Below are 22,309 nucleotides of genomic sequence, written 5' to 3' on the forward strand. Positions count from 1 at the left end.
TTATCTACAACTAATACACAAACCAAAGCTATTTCTTATGATATCAAACAAATTTACAAAAGATTTGGGAAAACTCCCATTGCTGCCCAAACCCCAGATCAAAACCGAATCACAAATCTTGAAGCAACCACCAATGATCTTAAAACTGAAATCAAAAACATCAAAGCTGATATAGCAAAACTCAAACAAATTCAACAATCCATACAAGAAGATGAAGAAGAACCACAAATAAATATGGAACAAGAAAAAGATTTTGTTGCCATTATCAACAAAGTTCCATGCCAACAATGGTACGTAAACATAACACTAGTAATTTCTTCTTCACATAAAATAACCACTGTCGCATTAATTGATTCAGGAGCCCAACTAAATTGTATTCAGGAGGGATTAGTCCCAACACAGTATTTCGAGAAATCAACACAAAAACTCACTGGAGCAAATGGTTCCAAACTCAACGTTAATTATAAACTTTCAGATGTTCACATCTGCAACCAAGCAACATGCCTCAAACAAGTTTTTATACTTGTAAAAGACTTAAATACTGAAGTAATTTTAGGCCAACAATTCCTTGAACTCATAAAACCTTTTACAATAACAAACCAAGGAATTTCTACCCAAATCCTTGGACGCACAGTTGATTTTGAATTTCTTGAACCAGCCCAGACAAAACACATTGATCTTCTCAAATCTGTTGCTATATCTAATTAGACCACTGTTAACTTAATCAACAATAAACAAAAGCATCTTGATTACTTAAAACAAGAAATAACACACCGACATGTTTCGCAAAAACTTTGTGACAAAACTATACAAAAACAAATAGCCGATATCAAAAAACGATTTGAAAAAGACCTTTGTTCTGAATTTCCTGATGCCTTTTGGTACCGACATAAACACAATGTTAGGTTACCTTATGAACCAGGGTTCCTTGAGAAAAACATTCCTACCAAAGCCAGACCCATTCAAATGAACCAAGAACTTCAAGAAACTTGTAAAAAAGAAATACAAGACCTCCTTGACAAAAAATTAATCAGTAAGAGCAAGTCTCCTTGGAGTTGTGCTGCTTTTTATGTTAATAAAAACGCTGAGATTGAACGAGGAACACCCAAGTTAGTCATCAATTATAAACCCCTCAATGATGCTCTACAATGGATCTGTTACCCTATACCTAACAAAAAAGACCTGCTCCAAAATCGCTATCAATCCACCATATTCTCCAAATTTGATATGAAGTCTAGTTTCTGGCAAGTCCAGATCCACAAGGATGACAGATACAAAACAGCTTTTACCACCCCCTTTGGCCATTATGAATGACATCCTAAATCCATTTGGCAATTTCATAATTGTCTACATGATGATGTCCTCATATTCTCCACATCCATTGAACAGCATTTCAAACACTTGAAAAGTTTCTTCCAGACAATGAAGATTAGTGGCCTAGTACTCTCCCAGAAGAAAATGGAACTATTTCAAACAAAGATCCGTTTTCTCGGACACTATATCCACCAAGGCAAGATTATCCCTATTGAAAGATCCATTGCTTTTGCAAATAAATTTCCAGATCAAATTCTTGACAAAAAACAACTCCAAAGGTTTTTAGGAAGTCTCAATTATGTACGAGATTTCATTCCCCAAATTAGTCACATCTGTAAAAACTTATATTCTAGACTCAAGAAAAAACCACCTTCTTGGACCAATGACCAAACTACTGCTGTCCAAAATATTAAAAAACTTGTCAAAGAAATCCCCTGTCTCCATCTTGCGGATCCTACCTTACCCAAAATAGTCGAAACTGATGCATCAGAATTAGGCTATGGAGGTATCCTTAAGCAAGTCCAAGATGACAAAGAACTGCTTGTCCAATACACTTCAGGAATTTGGAACCAAGCTCAACAAAATTACAACACCATTAAAAGGAAGTTTTATCAGTTGTTTTATGCATCCAAAAATTTCAAGGTGATTTATTAAATAAAAAATTTCTTATTCGAGTTGACTGCAGTGCAGCAAAACAAGTTTTAAAAAATGATGTTCAAAACATTGCTTCCAAACAAATTTTTGCTAGATGGCAAGCACTTTTATCAAGTTTTGATTTTGACATAACTTATATCAAAGGAGAAATGAATTCTATCCCTGATTTCCTCACCCGTGAATTCCTGCAGGGTCCAAAAACCATTTCTCTCATTATGGCTCCAAAAGAGCCTCCAAAACCTACCATCAAATATAAAACCTCCTATGCAAAGCCAGTTCCTTTTACCCAATTGGTAAAAGTCTCTCCTTCCAAACAAGTCGCCCCAAACATTCCTTTCAGTCAAATTGTAGCTACTAGTTCCACCCAATTAGTCCTAGCTACCAAGTCTTCCCAATCCATTTCTCGACCAAGTTCTTCTAACACAGTTTCCAAACCAAGCCCCTCTCAAACTAATCCCAAAAGCCAATATATTCAAAAGTCCTTTTACCAAGACCTTTTTTCCCTTGATGAACAATTTACCAAAGGATGCAGTACCCCCCTTGAAATTGCTCAAAGAGTCTTTTACAAAGACTGGCACTTTTATTCCCCAAACAGCTCAAAAACCCAAGAATTTTATGAATTTATCTTAGTAGACACTGATTCTATTAGACTCAAACAGAATTTTGACAAAAATGACCCTAACCTAGTCTCTCATACTTCAGTCACTATTTTACAGATCCTTAGCTCCAAAGATTGGGGCACTCACCCTCTTGTTACCAAAAAATTCTCCCAAATCTATCAACCTCAAGAATACCATTATTTTGACTATATGGATGCCTGGTATCATGCATTCCTATACCAAAACAGTAAGAACCAACATTCCTGGTTCTTTTGCTTCGACTACAAGTTCTCCAGTCCAATTCCGTATTGGTTTCCCAGATGGTGGGCTGCTTTCGGCCCCATTCTTGACATCTTACCAGATCCGGTTTTTGAGGCCTACAATGTTTTCTGCCAGCACAAAGAACAGATCCCTGAACAACCTGACCTACTCAGATTCTTTGTCCAATGCCGATTGGCTTGGATCATGTATTGGGAGTATGCTGTTGAAAGAGCGGAAACTCCTGATTGGTCCATCCCAATTCTCATCCGAGGATTCAGAGTAAAGTGGTGGGACAAATGTGACCTCAGTAAATGCACCACAGAGGCCCTCATCAAAGCCTTAACAGCTCTCAAGCCCACACCACAACTGGCTTCTTCCGACAAGTCCAGCGATAGTAAACGTCTCCAACTGAAGGCCAAACAAGCCAAAATTGAAGCCCAGCTTGCTGCCCTCGACACTGAAGAAGAAGATGATGCTGATTCCCATTCAAGTGTTGGGTCCGTTACCCATCATCTTCATGAAGGCCAATTTGCCCAAGACCCAGACGATGGGCTTGACCTTATTAGCCAACGGTTCTCTTCTTCCTCTGCAAGATCCATTAGAAGATCCATGAGACAAATGGGCCAAACTTCCAGAACAATCCCTGGTAAGCCCAAGGGCTAGTTTCCAAGCCCATATGTTGGAAAATCGTCAGCCATGACGACAGCAAACAAATGGCTCAGTTTTTGACACGTGGCTGATTAAATACACGTGTCCCAGCCACTATTTCTGGTCATAAATAGTCAAGCCACCATTGGGCCTACTCTAATTCAGTGAACCTCTTAACCAAACCAATGAGGAAAACAGTGTTTTTACACGTGGAATGCCTCGGTACGGTTATTGAAGATCTCTCCAAGATCCAACGTCTAAGATTCCACCGACACTTCTATAAATAGTAAAAGTCAATTTTACTGTAGCACTCCAAGACAAAACTACTTTCGGTGCCTCTTGCCTCGAAAGTCAAAAGATTTTATCTCTTCTTTCGGTGCTTGGGCTCCACTTGCCCCCAAAGTCAAAAGTTGCCGACAAGCCCATGTGCTCCCTATCCAAGATTCCCTCTGGATAAGATTTCTTGTTCAAGGGAGAAGCACCAAGCTCTCTATAAAGGACCCCGTTCGTCTCCAAGCAAGGGGAGGAGAATTCGAGAGACACAAGAGCAGACACTCTGCAACTCTCTTCGAAGATCTTCAACAAAGTAGGAACTAAGTAGTTCTTCAAGTTTTTCATTTTTTATTTTTCAAATTGTAACCCAAGTTCTACACCAGGATCCAAGATTGTAATAAGTACCAGTTCGTCCCAAGTCCAGTAAGCTTTTATCTCAAGCTTCCAAGTGTTCATCCAAGTACTAGTAAGTTAAACTTTTCCAAGTTCTTTGTTTGTATCAAGTTTCATGTATCTCCGTTCCAAATCCTAAGTTTGTATCAAGATCTCGTTGTTCATGTTTGTAATTCAAGATCTCCTTTAATATAAATTTCAAATTTTATTTCAAATATTTCATATCTATTTGGCCGGCTCAGCCGCCTAATCAAAGCACAGCAAAAGACTACCTGCAAAACGGTAGGTCGCTGAGGGTTACCCCCTTCTGAGTGTGACAAAGGGTCCATTCCTGGATCAACAGCACCTGCTAGCACCCACATCACTGCATATATATATCATTTCCCCAGGCTACTACAAAAGCCAGCCACTGAATGAGCAGTTTGGCTCAGTTCATGGGTAACAAGAATGGAATCGCATGTTTTTGTACTTCATGGGAACGAAATAATTTCCTTTACTATAATACACAATAGCTACTGTTACTGTCACAAAAAATCCAGAATCTACAGGGATTTGAAAGAAAAAGGAATTATTGACTATGAATCAAATCCATAATATTACTACTCTCAAACAGTCTGATGAACCTTTTAAGAGCTAATCACTAACTGAAAGAATGGCTCATCAAACTAAAAAATTGAAAAATATGATTTTATCCCAAACTTATTTGATAAGCTAAGAGGAACTACAGAATCATATGACACAGTTGAAAAACTGCTATGGATTAGACAAGACTAATTTTGCTTACAAGTTATACAGTGAGAACTTCATTTCAGTGAAAATTTGTCCAGTGAAGGAACATATAAATATGAACTTGATTTTGAAAACATAATAATAATCTTTTCACGTAGTATCTACAGATGCAAGTGGGAGCAGAAAACTGAAGGAAGAGATACCTGCCAAAACATATCAATAGAACTATCCACAAGAGTGTAGTTATCCAGCTCGATTCTTTGTAAGCAATCCAAAACTGAGATGAAAAAAATGCATACATAGGCACATGTAAAATCATATGCTAACATTTTTAAGGGTTAAGGTTGTAAGCATATACCACCAAACAAGAAGCTTTCTATTTGGATAAAATATGACGGCGGAGGCATCAAACTAAGAATTTCTTAAAATATTGAATATGATTTGTTATGTGTGCTTTTAATTATTAATAAACATATATGATTTGTTATACATGCCTTTCTCCACATTTTTCATTAATCTGATCCAGCAAATTTTTTTTTTTTTTTGGGTGGGGGGGGGGGGGTGGAGGGGGGCTATCATTACACACATGTAATTACAGTTTTCCTTTCCATTCAAAAATGGTCTCAGGTTCACTGAACATTAGTAGGCATAGTCATACAATTGTTCTTTTCCTCTTCAATCACCCAAAGACCACTTATAATTTTGTACTCATAAGTGATTTTAACCATCTAAGAGAAAATGCTTGAAGAACAGGACATAAATTGCCAATCATCAAATGTGTCATGCTAATATTATCTAACGAACTGATAGATTGTATTGTTTCTGTAACTGTAAGATATGAAATCAGTTCTAGAAGCTACCATTGATGCAATAATCATAACCCCATACTATTGTTCCAAGAGTTAATTAGCATTTTCTGAGTTAGGAATTATTTGTGTGCTACGTTTGCGTTAGTTCTGAAGTTCTATGAAAGCTTCTATGAGAAAACCATTAAGTCTTTAGTTATGTCACAGATATACTTCAAGGTGAACACCTAATTACTTCTATGTGAAATCTCAGTTGGTTTATGCTATATTGTAGAAGGAAGAGAGAATGTAATGTAGTCCTACACTGGTAGGAGACCAACTCGGAGCCAGTAAACCAGGATCTGAGATGAACTGGTGAATCGGCTGGGTCAAAATAGGGTTTTAGGTGAAATTAGGGTTAGGGTTTGATGTTAGGGTTATGTCAAGTCAAGGTAGGGGAGTCTATTAGTGAAGGTCCTGAGATGCTTTGATGGATGGAAGTGTGTAAATTTGAATGGGCAGCAACTTAGGTTTAGGGTTTAGGGTTTAGGGTTTCAAGTTTTGGAAAAGGGGAAAAGAGGGGGATCTAGAGTTTAGGATGGTAATTTAGGGCTAGGGTTTGGATCGATTATTCCTAGTGTAGGGAATGAAATTCGATTCAGGTATGGTATGTTTCTGAAGGTTGGATTGGTCTAAGAATTTGGGAAATGGGATGATTCTCCAGAACTAGGTGGGATGTTGTGGTTTGAATGGGGTCATTACAATCCATAAACATGAACATTCCCCACTACTCTCCATCAACTTGGCACATGGATGAAACACATACCTAATTTGCAGATACAACTCCCCCACACAAGACTTTAAAACCAAGGGGAAGCTTCTCCTCCTTGTCTTGGGCATCACAGAAGGTACTGTACATAATGGCACATACATGTTACTACCCCACACAAACACTTCCAGGTAGTCAGCTGCACAGCTTCAAGCACTTGTACATCTTCAAGGGACCGCCATCAAAATTTGGTATGACTCGGTCCAACTCGGCATGAAGTCACCCATAGCTTGCTCTTTGTTTTCTTTGGATGAGTCAACTTGCCCGGTTGACTCCATTGTCACTCACTGGGCAGGTTCACATCATGTACTTGGATCGGATGACCAACCCCACCCAACCCATCTGGATCAGTGGGGGTATAGTGGTATACCACAATCACATGTGGTCGTGATGCACCCAATCCAACCCCCGATTATCTTTAAGAGAAGAGCAGAAGTAAGATCATTCACTTTCCCCTTCTTCTTCACTGCATGACCGAAAGACAAGCAGATACCTTTGCTTTCTTGTTCCTCCGCTTCTTTTTTTCTTTAATGGAGAGTTCCCAACAGAGAGAGATTCACTGTCCTGAACTCAGCATGACAATTCCCCCTGCCAACGACACAGGCAGGAACTCGATTCCCTCTTTTTGCTTTTCAGTTTTATCCTGTAGTTTTGTGGCCACCATCGACTAGGTTATATTTAACCTTCAAGAAAAAGATCCCTTCAAGTCTGGCCACCACCAACCAGATCACTTTTTCCCTGCTATGAACACTACCGAGAAGTGTTCTCTGCGAAAGCAGGGGTAAGGCTGCGTACATTATGACCCTCCCCAGACTCTGCAGAAGCAGGAGCCTCATGCATTGGGTACGCCCCCTTGGAAGGGTTAAAGAAACTGAAAGAAATCAGACACAGAATGGAACCCCATAAGTTTCTATCTTCCCCAAAAGAAACAGAAGCACAGGACAGCCGATGGGCGGAGTGACTGCATAGTGCCTCCAGCCAGCAGAGTGGAGGAGCATAAACACCCAAAGATTTAATTTTTCTATATCAGGTTCCTTACCCTATGCCTCCATGCTCCACATACCCTTTCATATTAACAAAATAACTGTGAAAGTACAATCATGCCGTTCAGGGCCAGACAGCATCACATAGGATCCCAAGAAATCGCAACGTTATCTACCTATCCTGCTTATACCTTCCATACTCAATTCCACATTCACAGTCCATAAATATCAATATTTTCCAACAATTTCCTCTACATATTTTCTTCAATTCTAAAAATGCTCAAGAGAATAAATTGAAGTCACTCACATAGCAATATTACAAAAAAAAAAAAAAAAGTGTAGCCGTAGCATACCGCAATAGCCACAACATTAATATAAAAATCTACCAGTGTTGCTGCCATCCATCTGCAAACATGTTCGAAAAATAAAAAAACAAAAATCAAAACTTACTCAAGTTTACATGTACATCAGCATACACATAAATGTACAGTGGGTCTACAAAGTAAATACAAGTGAAGTGCTTGAATGGTACAAATCGGAATTCATGGGAGAGGCTAGCAAATGGGTCGGAGAATAAATTAAGGACAACAGAAACAAGAAAACAATACAGAAAGAAAAGAAAAAGTGGAAGAAAATTCAAGAGAAATTAGAAGAATGAGTACAACAACTCCATCACATCTTTCATACATACGGGGCAAAGGATTGAGCCACAAGCCAAATTTCGTGTGGTGAACCTAATCGTATGGCCCACGATGTATTCGAATTTCCCCCTTGTAATTTCTCCAAACAAGATAATCACTTTTTGCTTTTCCCCCTGATGGGCTGATGGTGGGGGTTATGGGCCAATTTTGGAGGGGGGGGTGATGTCAAACACAGGTTGACAGGTAAAATAAAAGGTGGCTTTATTTTCACTGCATGGGAAAATGCTTCAGAATAGAAACTTCATATGTGAGGAGAGAAGGCTATGACAAAATGCAGATCATTCTTGGTCCAACCTAAGCTGTCTGCCATTATCTTTTACAATCAGTTGTTGGGGTAGGGGATCCTGTATATTCTCGAATTTCATTTAAAAAGCCAAAACTTTGTCTTCCAGATTGAACATTCTGTTCTACAGGGTGCCATGGTCAGTCAATACTCAGGGCTGTACAATGGACCACCTAAATTTGAGGTACAACCATTAATACAAAACCAAATAACCCTTGAAGTCCACACCTGTCTCCTTATCAAATCTAGGTTGGTCTCTTTATCTGTACATACAATCTTTCAGATATTATCTTTTTGTCCAGAAGAAGATTAATCGAAATATGAAGCACTACTTACGGTGTCAATAGCTCTCTGCGGAAAGGAAGGCCATCAATCAATATGGTGCAAATCAGTGTTGCCAACATCATGCAACCCAATACGCTGAAAAAAACTCTTGCAACCAAGACGAAGGAGATGGTCCTATTTCTTTCAACATCACCCCTAGAAAAAAATAATTTCAACTGGTGCACAAATCATACTCTAGTGAAAATACTTATGAAGTAAAAGGAAAATATATTACAAATGGAACATATACACAGGATCAAAGAAATACCAAAAGTACATCCACTTCCCATTCAGATTTCCTGAAATATTTTCACGTGTGCCCAGTGAAGGAATTTATAGCATACTCACAGGAAAATAATATACAGAAAAATGTACCAAAAGTTTAGGAAATTACTGTTATTCACCAAAACAACATTCACAATAGAAGCCTTAGGCTTAAGGGGACCATAGGTTTTTATACAAGGAATAACTGACATTACATCATCATCAGGGTTTGTCCCTGTAACTTAAGGAACCCACACACCTGTAACTAGTACATATAGCACAAGCACATAGTCGTTAGTGGTCTTGTTGAGTCTGTTCAAGGGGGGGCAGCCCTCTTATCTATCAATGGAAAGATCTCTGTGTATGGCATGATAAGGCATCCTAGAAATGATCGACTGAGGCTCCTTCCCAAGTCCCGTGAAGATATCTACGTACTTGTCCAGTCCAGGACAACTGAGATCTTCTGGTCTGCGTGCGTGGGAGCAGCTCAAACAAAGAAGAGTGTGGTCCTTTCTGAATTCAGGCCCACATACCACTCTTTAAATAAAGTTAATAATACATGGGGGAATTACTATCACTCCCCTACACTTAACCTATATTGACTAAAACTCCCCTACCTTAAACTTCTTTTCTGATACTCCACTTTTAAACTTTTACATCTCCTTCTCCCCTCATGTTTTAAAATACCTAGATTGCCCTTCCTTTTCACCTGGTAACCGACTAATCTATTTATCCATTCTTAGTGAGTGGCTCACAAGTTGCTTTTACCGAACCAAGAAAGAACCAACCGGTTAACAAAAAATGACTTTCCCTCTCCCTCTCTCTCAGTTCATCTCCTTCCCTCCTTCCTGCCATTGGACTGCGCTGAAACCAACCTGCAACCGTGCTAGAAGGACACCCTTGAAGAGTTAAAAAGTCTCTAAGTTTGAATTATAAACCATTCTTTTTTCTCATTCTAAAGGTCACAAGTAGTTCTTCAGCGAAAAATAATAGAAAATCTGAGGAGATTTTAAAATTAATTTGATAACCAATTAATGCTGCTTTGAACTTTCCTTTCAGTTCATCTTGTTTCTTTGTTGAGTTATTTTAAATCTGATACTTGGATAGATACCAACAGTGGTTGAAAGAGCATCTATGGACAGCACCTCAAGAGCATTATCTGCAATAAAAACGGATCAGGTAATTTACTTGTAGTCCTTTTATTTGCTTCTTCAAGAAATATATTACAAACTAAGAAGCTTAGATTATATATTATACCCATCAAAAAATAGTTTTCTTCGTTTATCCTCTTTAAATTTGCTGATTTTGTTTTTGTTGATATCTAGGCGGATCTGCTTGAATCTGCCAGAGCTGAAATGGGCAAAGTGAAAGAAGAAAATGAAATATTGAAGTTGACTTTATCACAAATTATGAAGGAATAAAAATCTCTGCAGATGCATCTCGCAAACATGGCTTAACAAGAAGAAACCAAGAAACCTACAGATACAATTCTTACCAATCAAGAAATGGAAGAACCAGATTTTTCACTTAGCCTTGGACGGAATTCAAGTGAGCCCAAGAAGGATGAGAAGAATAACAACTCCAGTAAAGATAAAGAGGATGAGAAATTAAAAGAAGGCTTAGCCCTTCGGCTGGACTACAAGTTTGAAGCAAGGTTCGAGAACTCGGGTCTCGGTGGCATCTCGGCCAGGCCAGAAACCGAGTCGAGCCGTCGGCGAGTTGATGCATTTTTTTTTTTTTGGACTCAGACCCCGAACTCGGTGGGTTGTACACATATTTTGGGTCTGAAACTTGGTATCCAGCCTATTTCAGGCCATTTAAACACAATGGCATGCCCAGATTTGCCAAAAAACAAGTCCAAATATGAGTTTCACTTTGGACCATAGGTTGGTAGGCGACGAGTCGTACTAAAACAACATAATCTATATATAATTTAGTAAAACATAGCAAATTAGCAATCAAAACATTCTAATTAGCACACATCAATCAAAACATTCAAATAAAATGTACATTACATCAATGTTCACTTAATTTGTTACATAAAATGAGATTGAACAAGAAATTCATCCCTATATCGATCCACATAGAATTCCCATGTCATGGAATTGCTATAGTGTTGCAAATAGTGTGACACAGCTTCCATATAAGTCTTCTGATCAACATATACCAATCTCCCTATCTTAGGGTACATGGGAGGCTGTTGGTATGAGGTGTAAGATCCACTGCTACTGTCATATTGAGTTTGAGGCATGTATGACTGGTTTGGGACTAGGAATGTATACTCAACACTGATCTAGAGCTTTGATTGTCATACTCAGCGATCGCCCATACCGACCATAGGCACTATAATCGAACCCGGTGCTCTGCTGGCCATAGTCATAGCCATGATGATCTTTGAGATGATTGCCATGATCGATGCTCACTAGTAGTATCTATACTCATGCTTCCGAAACTTGTAAGCATGGTGTTCATACTGCTGTTGTCCTCCTCCTGAGCATATGACTGATGTGAGTGTTTGCGACCCTTCTTTCTGTTGTATGTTTTAGGGTGGCCACCATGGTCTTGATCTTGAGTGGCATGCGTAAACTGAGACTCACCGGTGAAACGCACAGGGTCCTCCTGCGTTCCAACTTCTTGCTCGTACTGCTCGCGCATCCCCTCATGACGATCATCATAATAACCGCCACTCCGCATGCCACTAGCAGCAGCAGCTTCACCACCATCACCATCACTAGCATCACCAGTGTCATCACCACCACCATCATCATCATCAGCAGGACTTCCTACAGCAGGCTCAAAAGGTTTCGGTGACTCTGCATGTGCACGCCCCTCTTGCGTCGACATATATTCATCAACATCAGTGCCGGTTACAGACGCAATGGTGGGGTCGGGCCTACCCCCCAGATTGATCCATATCGGTGTACCACGATCCTCACCCACCTGGAATAGGGATCATCATCGTCATCGAGTCCTCTTGAAAAATGTTGGACGATTCAATGGGTTCTTTATCATTGGCCTCAATTCCTTCACGTATGTGCCTCATCCTTAATCTCATATTGTAGCGCACATACACAAGTTGCTCCGTCGTTCGCTACCCAACCTATTCCCTCTTTGAATGTATCAATGAGAATGTACTCGATTGCGCTCACATCCGGAGGATGAACAAGTTTGTGAGAGCACTCTCACCGCTACCTTCCTCAGGTTGGGTGAACTTGTACCATAAAGCACCCACCATTGCGCATTACAAATATAGAATAGTAAGAATATGTACATTCTAAAGAGATAAAATTATAATTCATAAATGTAATATCATGCCACCTACCAGGGTCTGACTTTTGTCTACCCTCCACTGCAGCTAGTCGACCGAAACTTGCTGAGGCCTCTCTGAAGTATTTGATCTATTTTCAATTTGAGGCATTAGTATTTCCTATTTAGTAATTACATTCATAAACTAACTACCAAAGTGCCAAAGTCCCATACTCTCACCTCATCGTTGCAAGCAGCTTGTGTTTTTGGATGGGGCTCCAACTTCTGAGTAACAGCTTGAACTGCCTCTAACAATTCTATGTCTAGCCCAAGATCATGGGAGTAGTGATACTTTGGATTCAAATAGTATGCTGGTAAAGTAAACACCACAAATATGATTTGTTAGTGACTTAATCGCTTTAATGCCTTTAGGGTTTTGAATATGTAAATGTAAAAAAGTTATAACATTTAAAGTATAAAGTATGTTGAACTCACCAGCCTTATGCAATGGATGACTCAAGTGCTTCTCCCACCGCTCATCAATGATGTTAGTGTAGGACTTTGCACTTCGAGGTATAGCAGCTCTAACCATTTCCTTCATTTTTGGATGGCAAGCATAAATGTGGCCCAAAGTAGGCTTCTTCTCTGTATCAACCATCCTCGACGCCACCACTGGCTCTAATATGCCAACCACTTTCCCCAAGTCCTTCCAAAATCCATCATTCGCAATGGTCCATTGTGCTACCTTTGTTTCTTCTGACTTAGAACCTTGCCAACCAAACCATTCATGACTTGCAAACATACACCTTAGACCTATCGCCTTACTCTGAAAGCTCTTCAATGCAATGTAATTGGTGGCAAATCGAGTGACACCAGGCCTCACTAAATCTCCATTGCATTTCTCCCTCATCAAGGCTAAAGCATAAGAATGGTTGTACACAAAAGTTGTCACTTGTCTTGCCCTATTTACCACACCCGCCACCAAAGTCTTTTTCCCCATGTCCTTCAAAGATTAAATCAATAGAATGGGCTGCACATGGGGTCCAAAAGAGCCGGATCCTCTTACTCTTCTTATTCATCAACTTCTCTCCAGCCTTTTTATAGTTGGAACCGTTATCCGTCACAATTTGGATAACGTTCCTCGTCCTACCTCCTCCACCACTTGCTTCAACTCCTTATACAAGTATGATGCATCCTTTATATGCTTTGATGCATCGATAGACTTCAAGAATATAGTCTTTCCATTCGCAACTCACCATGAAATTTATGATGGACAGCCTAGTAGGTCCAGTCCAACCATCACCATAAGAGTAACCCCATATGTCTCCCACATTGGCTTCAAACCATCAATGTATTCTTTTAGCTTCTCTACCTCCCGAGGCAAATATACATTGTATAATTCAAATGGTGAAGGTCCTTCCATCCCGCACCAGCCCTCCCGCAAGCATCAAGGAATGCATTATAGTATGTTCCTTGTGCTACATTGGGCTGGAATGCCATGGTAAAGCATGAACTTGGTGAAGGCTTTTCGTGCTTTCTCTTGTTTACCACCAAATACTTATGGGATGGTTGGCTGGTAGGCATCTTGTTGCCTAAAAGTGGTGGGATCCTGCTCAAAAATGGGTTCTGGACCTTGTACTCGTGGTCGGGTTTGGGGTCGTGGTATATTTCTTGTCCCAGTGCTTCTCCTCCTCTCATCTTCTTTGATCGGCACTGAGCCAGATCCACCACTCCTCTTGCTTGCTCATATGCTCTTATATTATCAAAATGAAAACTTTGTCTACTCTCAGCCAAAGTCTGCTGGTAAATTCTCCATTCAGCCTTTGATTGAAACTCACCAAGTGGAGGCCCAATGTCAGTATCATCTTCGCCACGGACCTCTACACCAGCCCTCTCTAGTATTGCCTCATTAAACTCTTGTTGCATTCTTTCCCTCAGATTTTTTTAATCTTCCTCCTTTCAAATGTTGTGTCATTGCCACTTTCACTTGGATAGGAACATTTGGGCATGATGAAACATCCTTGCCTGTACCAGACAAGTGTTGCTTTAACCTGGTGGCTCCTCCAGATAGCAACTTCCCACAATAATTGCATTTGGACTTCTTTTTGTCTGCGGACATGGAAACTCTATGTTGCCATGCTATATCAGACATTGTATACAAAATGTCTTATGTTTTACACTGTTACATAAAAAAGCATGTATTAATAACCATGGATCACTTAAAGTAAGGTATTCAAGACTTAAAGTATGCTATTCATAACTCTTAAACGTAATGTCAAGCTACTAGAACTATGAAATAACTATCTCTTATTTATCCCCTAACCCTAGTATTTATTTGTTAATTAAAAATAATATTTTGAATTTTTTTTAAAACTATTTATACCTTAAAGTATAAGAAAAATATAATGTAATGATGAATTTGACACCATTTGAAGTTGAATATTATGTACATGTGTTGTACATAATTTTCCATAAGCAATAAGTATTTTTCCTTAATATTATATATATATTTTTAATTTTTATAATATATTTATTAAATCTGAAAAATAAAATAATTTTTTTAATGGGTGAAAATAAAAAATTAATCTATGGGGTTGTAGAGCATCCCAAGTAGTTTAACATATATCAAAATCATTTTCAAACAATCACTATTCATCCTATTTTTTTCATTTTCTTTTTTCAAATAAATCATTTATTTTTCCAGAAATTATAATAAATAATTTATTAACTGAAAAATAAATCCGACTCCATGAAGTGATAGATCGGGCAAAGATGTTCAACATATATTAAAACCACATGAATCTAACAAGGATTACAAAAAAAAATTTTGGAAAAAATAGATTTGGGGAAGAAATAGAAAACACCTTCGAAATCTTGCAAATAGGTGATGATGCTCCAAATTGGCACTTGAATCTTCACTTTGGCACTTCAATCTAACTCCAAACAGTGCATTCCATCCAACAATCGAAAGAAAGAAGAAGAAATTTGAAGGAGAGGTGTTTTTCCCCTTGGTTTAGAGCCTAAGAACTTCTGTTCCTGCTCTCTCTTATGTTGGAAATGGGTTTTTGGTGAAAATTGGGGTGAATACAAGTAAATAGTCCCTTTGGGCCCAACCGAGATATCGCCGAGATCTCGAGATCTCGCCGAGATCTCTCCGAGATATTGTTTTTTTTGTACTAAAAAAAACTTGATTTTCACCTTCGAGATATCACCGAGATCTCGCCGAGATCTCGGTCGAGAAAGTGCACTTTTGAGAACCGGTAGCAACTCGACTCGGTTTTGTCCAAAACCGAGAAACTCGGCGAGATCTCGGCGAGATCTCGCGAGTTCTCGAACCTTGGTTTGAAGGGTCTTCGAACCCCATCCCTGAAACTAGCTTTGAAGAACCTAAGGAAGAGGAAGCTGGAGAAACATGGCCACCTAGTAAAATTCTCAAGACTATGGCAGATTCAGAAAATAAACGCAGAGAAGGGAGAACCAGTTAGGATTCATACCGGCAGGAAGAACGAAGATCGCAGGTTCCCTTCTAGCAGATCTTTGGTCTGAATCCCAAAAAACCCTCGAGGGTTGCCCCTTCTAGCACGGTCGCGGGTCTGGTTTCAGACCTCTGAAGCTCTCCAATGGCGGGAAGGATGGAAGGAGATGAACCGAGAGAGAGGGAGAGGGAAAGTCATTTTTTGTTAACCGATTGGTTCTTTCTTGGTTCGGTAAAAGCAACTTGTGAGCCACTCACTAAGAATGGATAAATAGATTAGCAGATTACAAGGTGAAAAGGAAGGGCAACCTAGGTATGTAAAAACATGAGGGGAGAAGGAGATGTAAAAGTTTAAAAGCAAGGGAGTATCAGAAAAGAAGTTTAAGGTAGGGGAGTTTTAGTAAATATAGGCAAAGTGTAAGGGAGTGATAGTAATTCCCCCATAATACATAAAAAAAATATATCATAATAGTTAATGAGTGTTATGAGATATCCGATCATCAACTTAAGCATGATTAAGAGTGCTTAGAGCATTTGATGAAAATGCCTGCAAGTTGATCTCCACAAAAGCACTGGCAAAGAATGTAAAAGGTACAGTGCACAACTTGGTAATCATTGAAAATTGAAATGGTCGTCTATTTCCAAATGTTTGGCATAAGCATATAGAATACGACTAAAAGAAAGTATAGAAGATTACACTCCTCTCAGTATAATTTCAACAAAGAAGCAAGAAAGATGCTGATAGAAAAAAGAAGCAAAATAATCCAAGTAATATCAGTGTGAACAAGGACCTCAAAATTTGATCTGGAAAAATTGGTCTGCTTCTTGGAGCCCATAGGAAAAAATATAAATTACAATTGTGTATTCCTATATAACCTCCCCAAGATAAAGGATGGAACATAGGACAGCTTGCTGTTTGAGTTAAAATAAAACCGCAAGCATACAGGTCAATCGTAGCTACGGGTCGAACACGAGGAGATATACGCCACTCTATTTAACTAATCTTAAAAGTAATGCAAAGTGAACCGAACCGAATTGAACTTGCTTGCATGAATACTTAAATAAACTTACCATGGCTTCCTCTTCTAAATCTCCACGTCTTGTCATCAACATAGGAACTTAGACTAGGAAGCACAAAACTAAACTAGAATTATTAAGACTATATTAAAGACATAAAATTAAAGTTTGAATCAAAAAGCATTATACTATGGAATTGAAAGCATGAAATCAAAACTAACAGCTAGAAAGCCAAAACTAGAAAGAGAAAAGAAGGAATTTCATTAATGAATTGAACTAAAAACATGAATTAAAACTAAACTAATACTAACTTTAAAAAAACTGAACTAGAACTAACTTAAAATTAACTAAACAAAAAACTCTAAAAAAAATTAACCTCTTACAACCCAAAGGGCAAGGGGTATTTATAGGGGGAAGGGAGGAGAAGAGAGAAGAGGGAAGTGTAGGAGAAATATTCCCTAAGAAAAGAGAATATTCTCTTCTTCTTCCTCTTTTACAATGCCTTGAATCCTAAGAAAAAAGAAAAAAATAGAAAAAAAAAGAAGAGAAAATTGTTTACATAGACCTTCTATTTCTAGAAAAGTAAACTTCCAATTCTAACAAGTGCTTCATTTTCTTTGCAGATATCTTCTCCAAGCAATAAAATCAAAGCATCTTTGATTTTTCAACCTTCCATAGATGAGAAAATTTCTTTCAAAATAAATCTATCCCAAGTAGAATTTCAGAAGTGCCCTTGGAAAGTTGGAGGGGAGAGAGAATGATGACTAGGATTCCACTCATAATTAATGAAATGCCAAATCTGTCCTTTAAAAAACGTGGAGCATGGGGTGCTTATATAGGCCTCACCGTTGTGTTCCTTGCGAAAAATCACCCAAAATAGACCCAAATTTTGTCCAATTTGGAGTTCGGGAGCCCAAGATATCTCAAGTTGAAGTTGGACTGTCCAGAGCCTTCCAAATGGAATCTCTCGGCTACAGCAAGGATAACTTCTGATTATTGCGCTAAAACCCCTTGAATCCGAACTTTTGCTTTACTTTGTCCCCGGCCGATTTTTAATAATTACAAACAAACCCTTGCAGACCATTTTCGCCCGTCGTTACGGAAACGGCCATAACTTCTTCGTTTCAACTCGGAATCAAGTGTTGTTTGAACCGTTGCGAAGCTGACTCAATGGGCTACGCATCCATACTATTAACACCTCTAAAGAGCTTAAAAACATTTCCTTAGCATCATCTCCTCCATTTTCACAAGAATTCACCTAACCCTGAAAAGCACAAGAAAGCACCGAAGTAACTCTGTCCAATATGGTAAAATGTATGTTTTATACCCTAAGATTTCACACATAAATGTGCTCATCAGATTCCCCCACACTTGAACGTTACTTGTCCTCAAGTAAACAAAAAGAAAAACTAACCTAGAATGCAAAAAATCCTAACTCACTTTCGTAGGAATCACGGTTGCACTTAGCATGTGCAACAAGCCTTTAAACCCCTAGGTTACCCCTAGTGGACGAGTTGTGTCTCGTGGGTGTTTGCAGTAAATATACACCCAAAATTCAATTGTAAATGAATGCTGCAAATTTTAGTCATGGCATAAGTAGGACAGTGCACATAGTCCTAAAAAGTGCTCAACTAAACATCAAGGAGCCAAAGGTTCCCCTATACTTGAATTTTATCACCCCACATCAATTCAAGCAACTAGCATATATCAAGATTAAGGGATCTCCTTTTATCTTCTGAACACCTTCAAGTAAATCACTCATAGCATCGATGGAACCAAAGACTTAGGCATCGAGTATTTTTTACCATACTTTCTTTTCAGGCATTAAGGCAAAAGCTTTTTTCTTTTTTTTTTTCCTTCTTTCTCAGCCATAAACTTTATTTCTACTCCACTACTGTTCCCTGAATGACATGGTGGAGCATACACCAGACACCCAAATACTTGGTAGCTTCGTTTTTTGCATATATCCATAAGACATTGAGACATTGATGCAAGAGTTCCTTTTTTTTTTTTTTTAAGTTTCCTCCCAAGGAATTTCGATCAAGTCACCCTGCTTCATGAGGCACAGTGCCCTGTCTAGTCCCAAGAAATTCCACTTTTCTTTCTGTTTCTCTTTTTTTTTTCTTTCACTTTCAGTTTCATACCTTGCCTTACCACAAACAAATTGGTCTCAACTGCTAGCCAAAAGATCAAGGGGTCCATAAACACATAGAGAAATCTAGCCATCAAATGAAATAACGCTCATATTTTCCAATTCAATCCCTCTCACCGGATACATACCCATTACCGTCCTTGAAAAGGGATTTTTTATTATTTTGCATGCTAGGGCACCTAATTCCCTCTCTCTCTCTCGCTTCGCAATCAAAGAACGTATGCACAACACCAAACTACCGCCATAATCAAAATTTACCAATTAAGCCCAACATCCCCCCCACACTTAATTCATGCAGTGTCCTCAATGCATGCATAAAAGAAATAATAAGGACAAGGGACGAGATGCAGGGGCTTACAGATATAATCAACAAAGAGGATCATGAAGAGTCATGAGCTCTACAAAAAGTGCTAGGAGCAGCAAAAGAAATCTCAATCTATGGCCGGCAAATGGAGAAATAGCTTCAGACCCAGAAAACACTCGACCATGAATTTTAGTAAAGCAAGAAATAATATGGAAGTTAAGCACAACTGAGAAATATCCAATAGAAAAATCTGTCTTTATGGGACAGCGGAAAATGAAGGCATTAAAATTCAGGCCATAAATCCTCCCCTTCTCTCCCGTTTGCAATGTAGAACACCTGTCATTCTTTGAAAAACCAATAAAAAATGGATCACAATAAGCATAAAAAGGATTATGAATAACCTCATCAAAAAAATCATAAAAAATGGGAGGTTTACTCAAATCAATCCTAACAATAAAACCATCCGCTCTTTGCAGAACTTGGTTTGCCAAATAAGGATCATGGAAATATGCTTGAAAAACATCATGACTAACATTGTCCTCCTCAATAAAATCATCAAACCTAGGAGGTTTGGACAAATCAACATGTGAGACAATGGAATCCTCAAAATGATAGTCAACTGGGTTTTCCAACGAGAGAGGGGGAGATCGAATTTCCTGGGTTTCTATGTTATCATGAAAATCAGATTCTAAATCAGTAAAAACACTAGGCTCACTAAAATCAGAAATTTCAAGCAAAAGTTGAACTTCCCTAGGTAGCTCATCAAACCTCGTTTCACTAATATCTGTAGGAGACTCAATCTCAACAAATAAATCATTATGAAAAGCATCTTGTTGGGAGTGACTTTCATTAACCTCAAACTGGGGTGGTGGACTTTCAATATCGTTAAACTAGGGGTGGGATGGTTCATTCTGAATAGGAATCTGGTAACATAGACTAGGTTCAGGCTGACTAGGTAATGTACTCATTTCCTCCTCCTGTAACATGGTGATTAGTTGAGAGAGTTGCTTCTCCATGGTATTACTTCTTTCTATGTAAAGGGCAACGTTCCTCTCAAGCTCACTCATTCTGGCCTCCTCACCCATGTTTTAAAACTCAGGGGTTTGGTGATATGGTTCAAGGAGAGGTGGCCCATTGAGATTCAATGGAGGGTTGGGCATTGGAGGACCAAACTGACCATGATACTGAAAATTAGGTGGTCCAGCTTGGTTATTCCATTGATCCCACGAGAAATTGGGATGTTCACTCCACCCCTGATTGTAAGTGCCAAAAGAATTGTATTGAAATAGAGGACTCATATTCTCATCCACAAAGCTACCCCCATAAAGATTAGGACATCCTTCCATAACATGGATTATCTGGGGATGTGACCAATCAAAATTTCCCGACAGCCCATGGTTGGGTTAGGGAGCAAAATTGTACTGGAGTGGTGCAAAATTGTTCTCCATCTCACTACTTTTGGCTTCCCTAGCCTGTTTAAACATTTCATCCAAAATCATGGTTGTCTTAGCATAGTTCCATCTTTCCCCCAAAGTCATATATGGAAGTGTATCTCCCATAATTCTAAACTAACCACCTATCCCAAATTGAGGTCTTCCTAAAAAATAAATTAGAGAAAAATAAAAGACTAAAAACAAAAGAGAGCCCAAGGTAGATAATGCATCTATCCCTCAAAAATCGAAACAATGGTTCCAAAGCTGTAAGGTTGCCATATAGGTTGACAGCAAGGGAACCTGTATAGTCTTCACGAGCCATCTACGCGCGACTCTTAGTGGATTCTGATGTAGGGTGGAAGACTACTATACGTTTCTATTTCCAAAATCTCTCACTATGTCGCTTTCCTGTTATCAAGAGTGGTCACCTCCAAAGATAAGTCACATGCCAATCCACCCAACCAAGTCAAGATGTAGCGTCATAGGTAACTTAATCCTATGAGGGACAACAAAAGATGGAGGGTTGAAGCATATGAAGGACTTTAGATTGGGCGCACACTATTTGAAACAGAAGAGAAACAAGAAGAGGTTTTCAAAAACTGGTTTTTTTTTTCCAGAAAAGAGGAAGAGAAAGAGAGTAAATTAAAGCACTTCAAACTACTTAAAAATCAGAAAAATAAAGTGGTCAATAATCTCCCTGGCAATGACGCCAGAAACTTGTTTGAGTTAAAATAAAACCGCAAGCATACGGGTCAATCGTAGCTACGGGTCGAACATGAGGAGATATACGCCACTCTATTTAACTAATCTTAAAAGTAATGCAAAGTGAACCGAACCGAATTGAACTTGCTTGGATGAATACTTAAATAAACTTACCATGGCTTCCTCTTCTAAATCTCCACGTCTTGTCATCAACATAGGAACTTAGACTAAGAAGCACAAAACTAAACTAGAATTATTAAGACTATATTAAAGACATAAAATTAAAGCTTGAATCAAAAAGCATTACACTATGGAATTGAAAGCATGAAATCAAAACTAACAACTAGAAAGCAAAAACTAGAAAGAGAAAAGAAGGAATTTCATTAATGAATTGAACTAAAAACATGAATTAAAACTAAACTAAACCTAACTTTAAAAAAACTGAACTAGAACTAACTAAAAAAAAAACTCTAAAAAAAATTAACCTCTTACAACCCAAAGGGCAAGGGGTATTTATAGGGGGAAGGGAGGAGAAGAGAGAAGAGGGAAGTGTAGGAGAAATATTCCCTAAGAAAAGAGAATATTCTCTTCTCCTTCCTCGTTTACAATGCCTTGAATCCTAAGAAAAAAGAAAAAAATAGAAAGAAGAAGAAGAGAAGATTGTTTACATAGACCTTCTATTTCTAGAAAAGTAAACTTCCAATTCTAACAAGTGCTTCCTTTTCTTTGTAGATATCTTCTCCAAGCAATAAAATCAAAGCATCTTTGATTTTTCAACCTTCCATAGATGAGAAAATTTCTTTCAAAATAAATCTATCCCAAGTAGAATTCCAGAAGTGCTCTTGGAAAGTTGGAGGGGAGAGAGAATGATGACTAGGATTCCACTCATAATTAATGAAATGCCAAATCTGTCCTTCAAAAAACGTGGAGCATGGGGTGC

The 22,309-nt window shown here is 38.6% G+C and overlaps 1 protein-coding gene across 4 annotated transcripts in view; it reads right to left on the reverse strand.

Moving 5' to 3' along the window:
* Positions 1 to 22,309, reverse strand: part of LOC122670521 — a 42,604-nt gene that overhangs the window by 10,911 nt on the left and 9,384 nt on the right. For all 4 annotated transcript variants that reach the window (XM_043867433.1, XM_043867435.1, XM_043867434.1 and 1 more), the window contains exons 5-7: positions 8,789 to 8,932; positions 7,822 to 7,873; positions 5,075 to 5,148 (exon numbers count right to left, since the gene is read on the reverse strand). In XM_043867433.1, coding sequence (XP_043723368.1) covers positions 5,075 to 5,148; positions 7,822 to 7,873; positions 8,789 to 8,932 — 270 coding nt within the window. The remainder of the gene's footprint in view (positions 1 to 5,074; positions 5,149 to 7,821; positions 7,874 to 8,788; positions 8,933 to 22,309) is intronic.

This window comes from Telopea speciosissima, chromosome 8 (assembly GCF_018873765.1).
Source record: "Telopea speciosissima isolate NSW1024214 ecotype Mountain lineage chromosome 8, Tspe_v1, whole genome shotgun sequence".
NCBI classification, from domain to species: domain Eukaryota; kingdom Viridiplantae; phylum Streptophyta; class Magnoliopsida; order Proteales; family Proteaceae; genus Telopea; species Telopea speciosissima.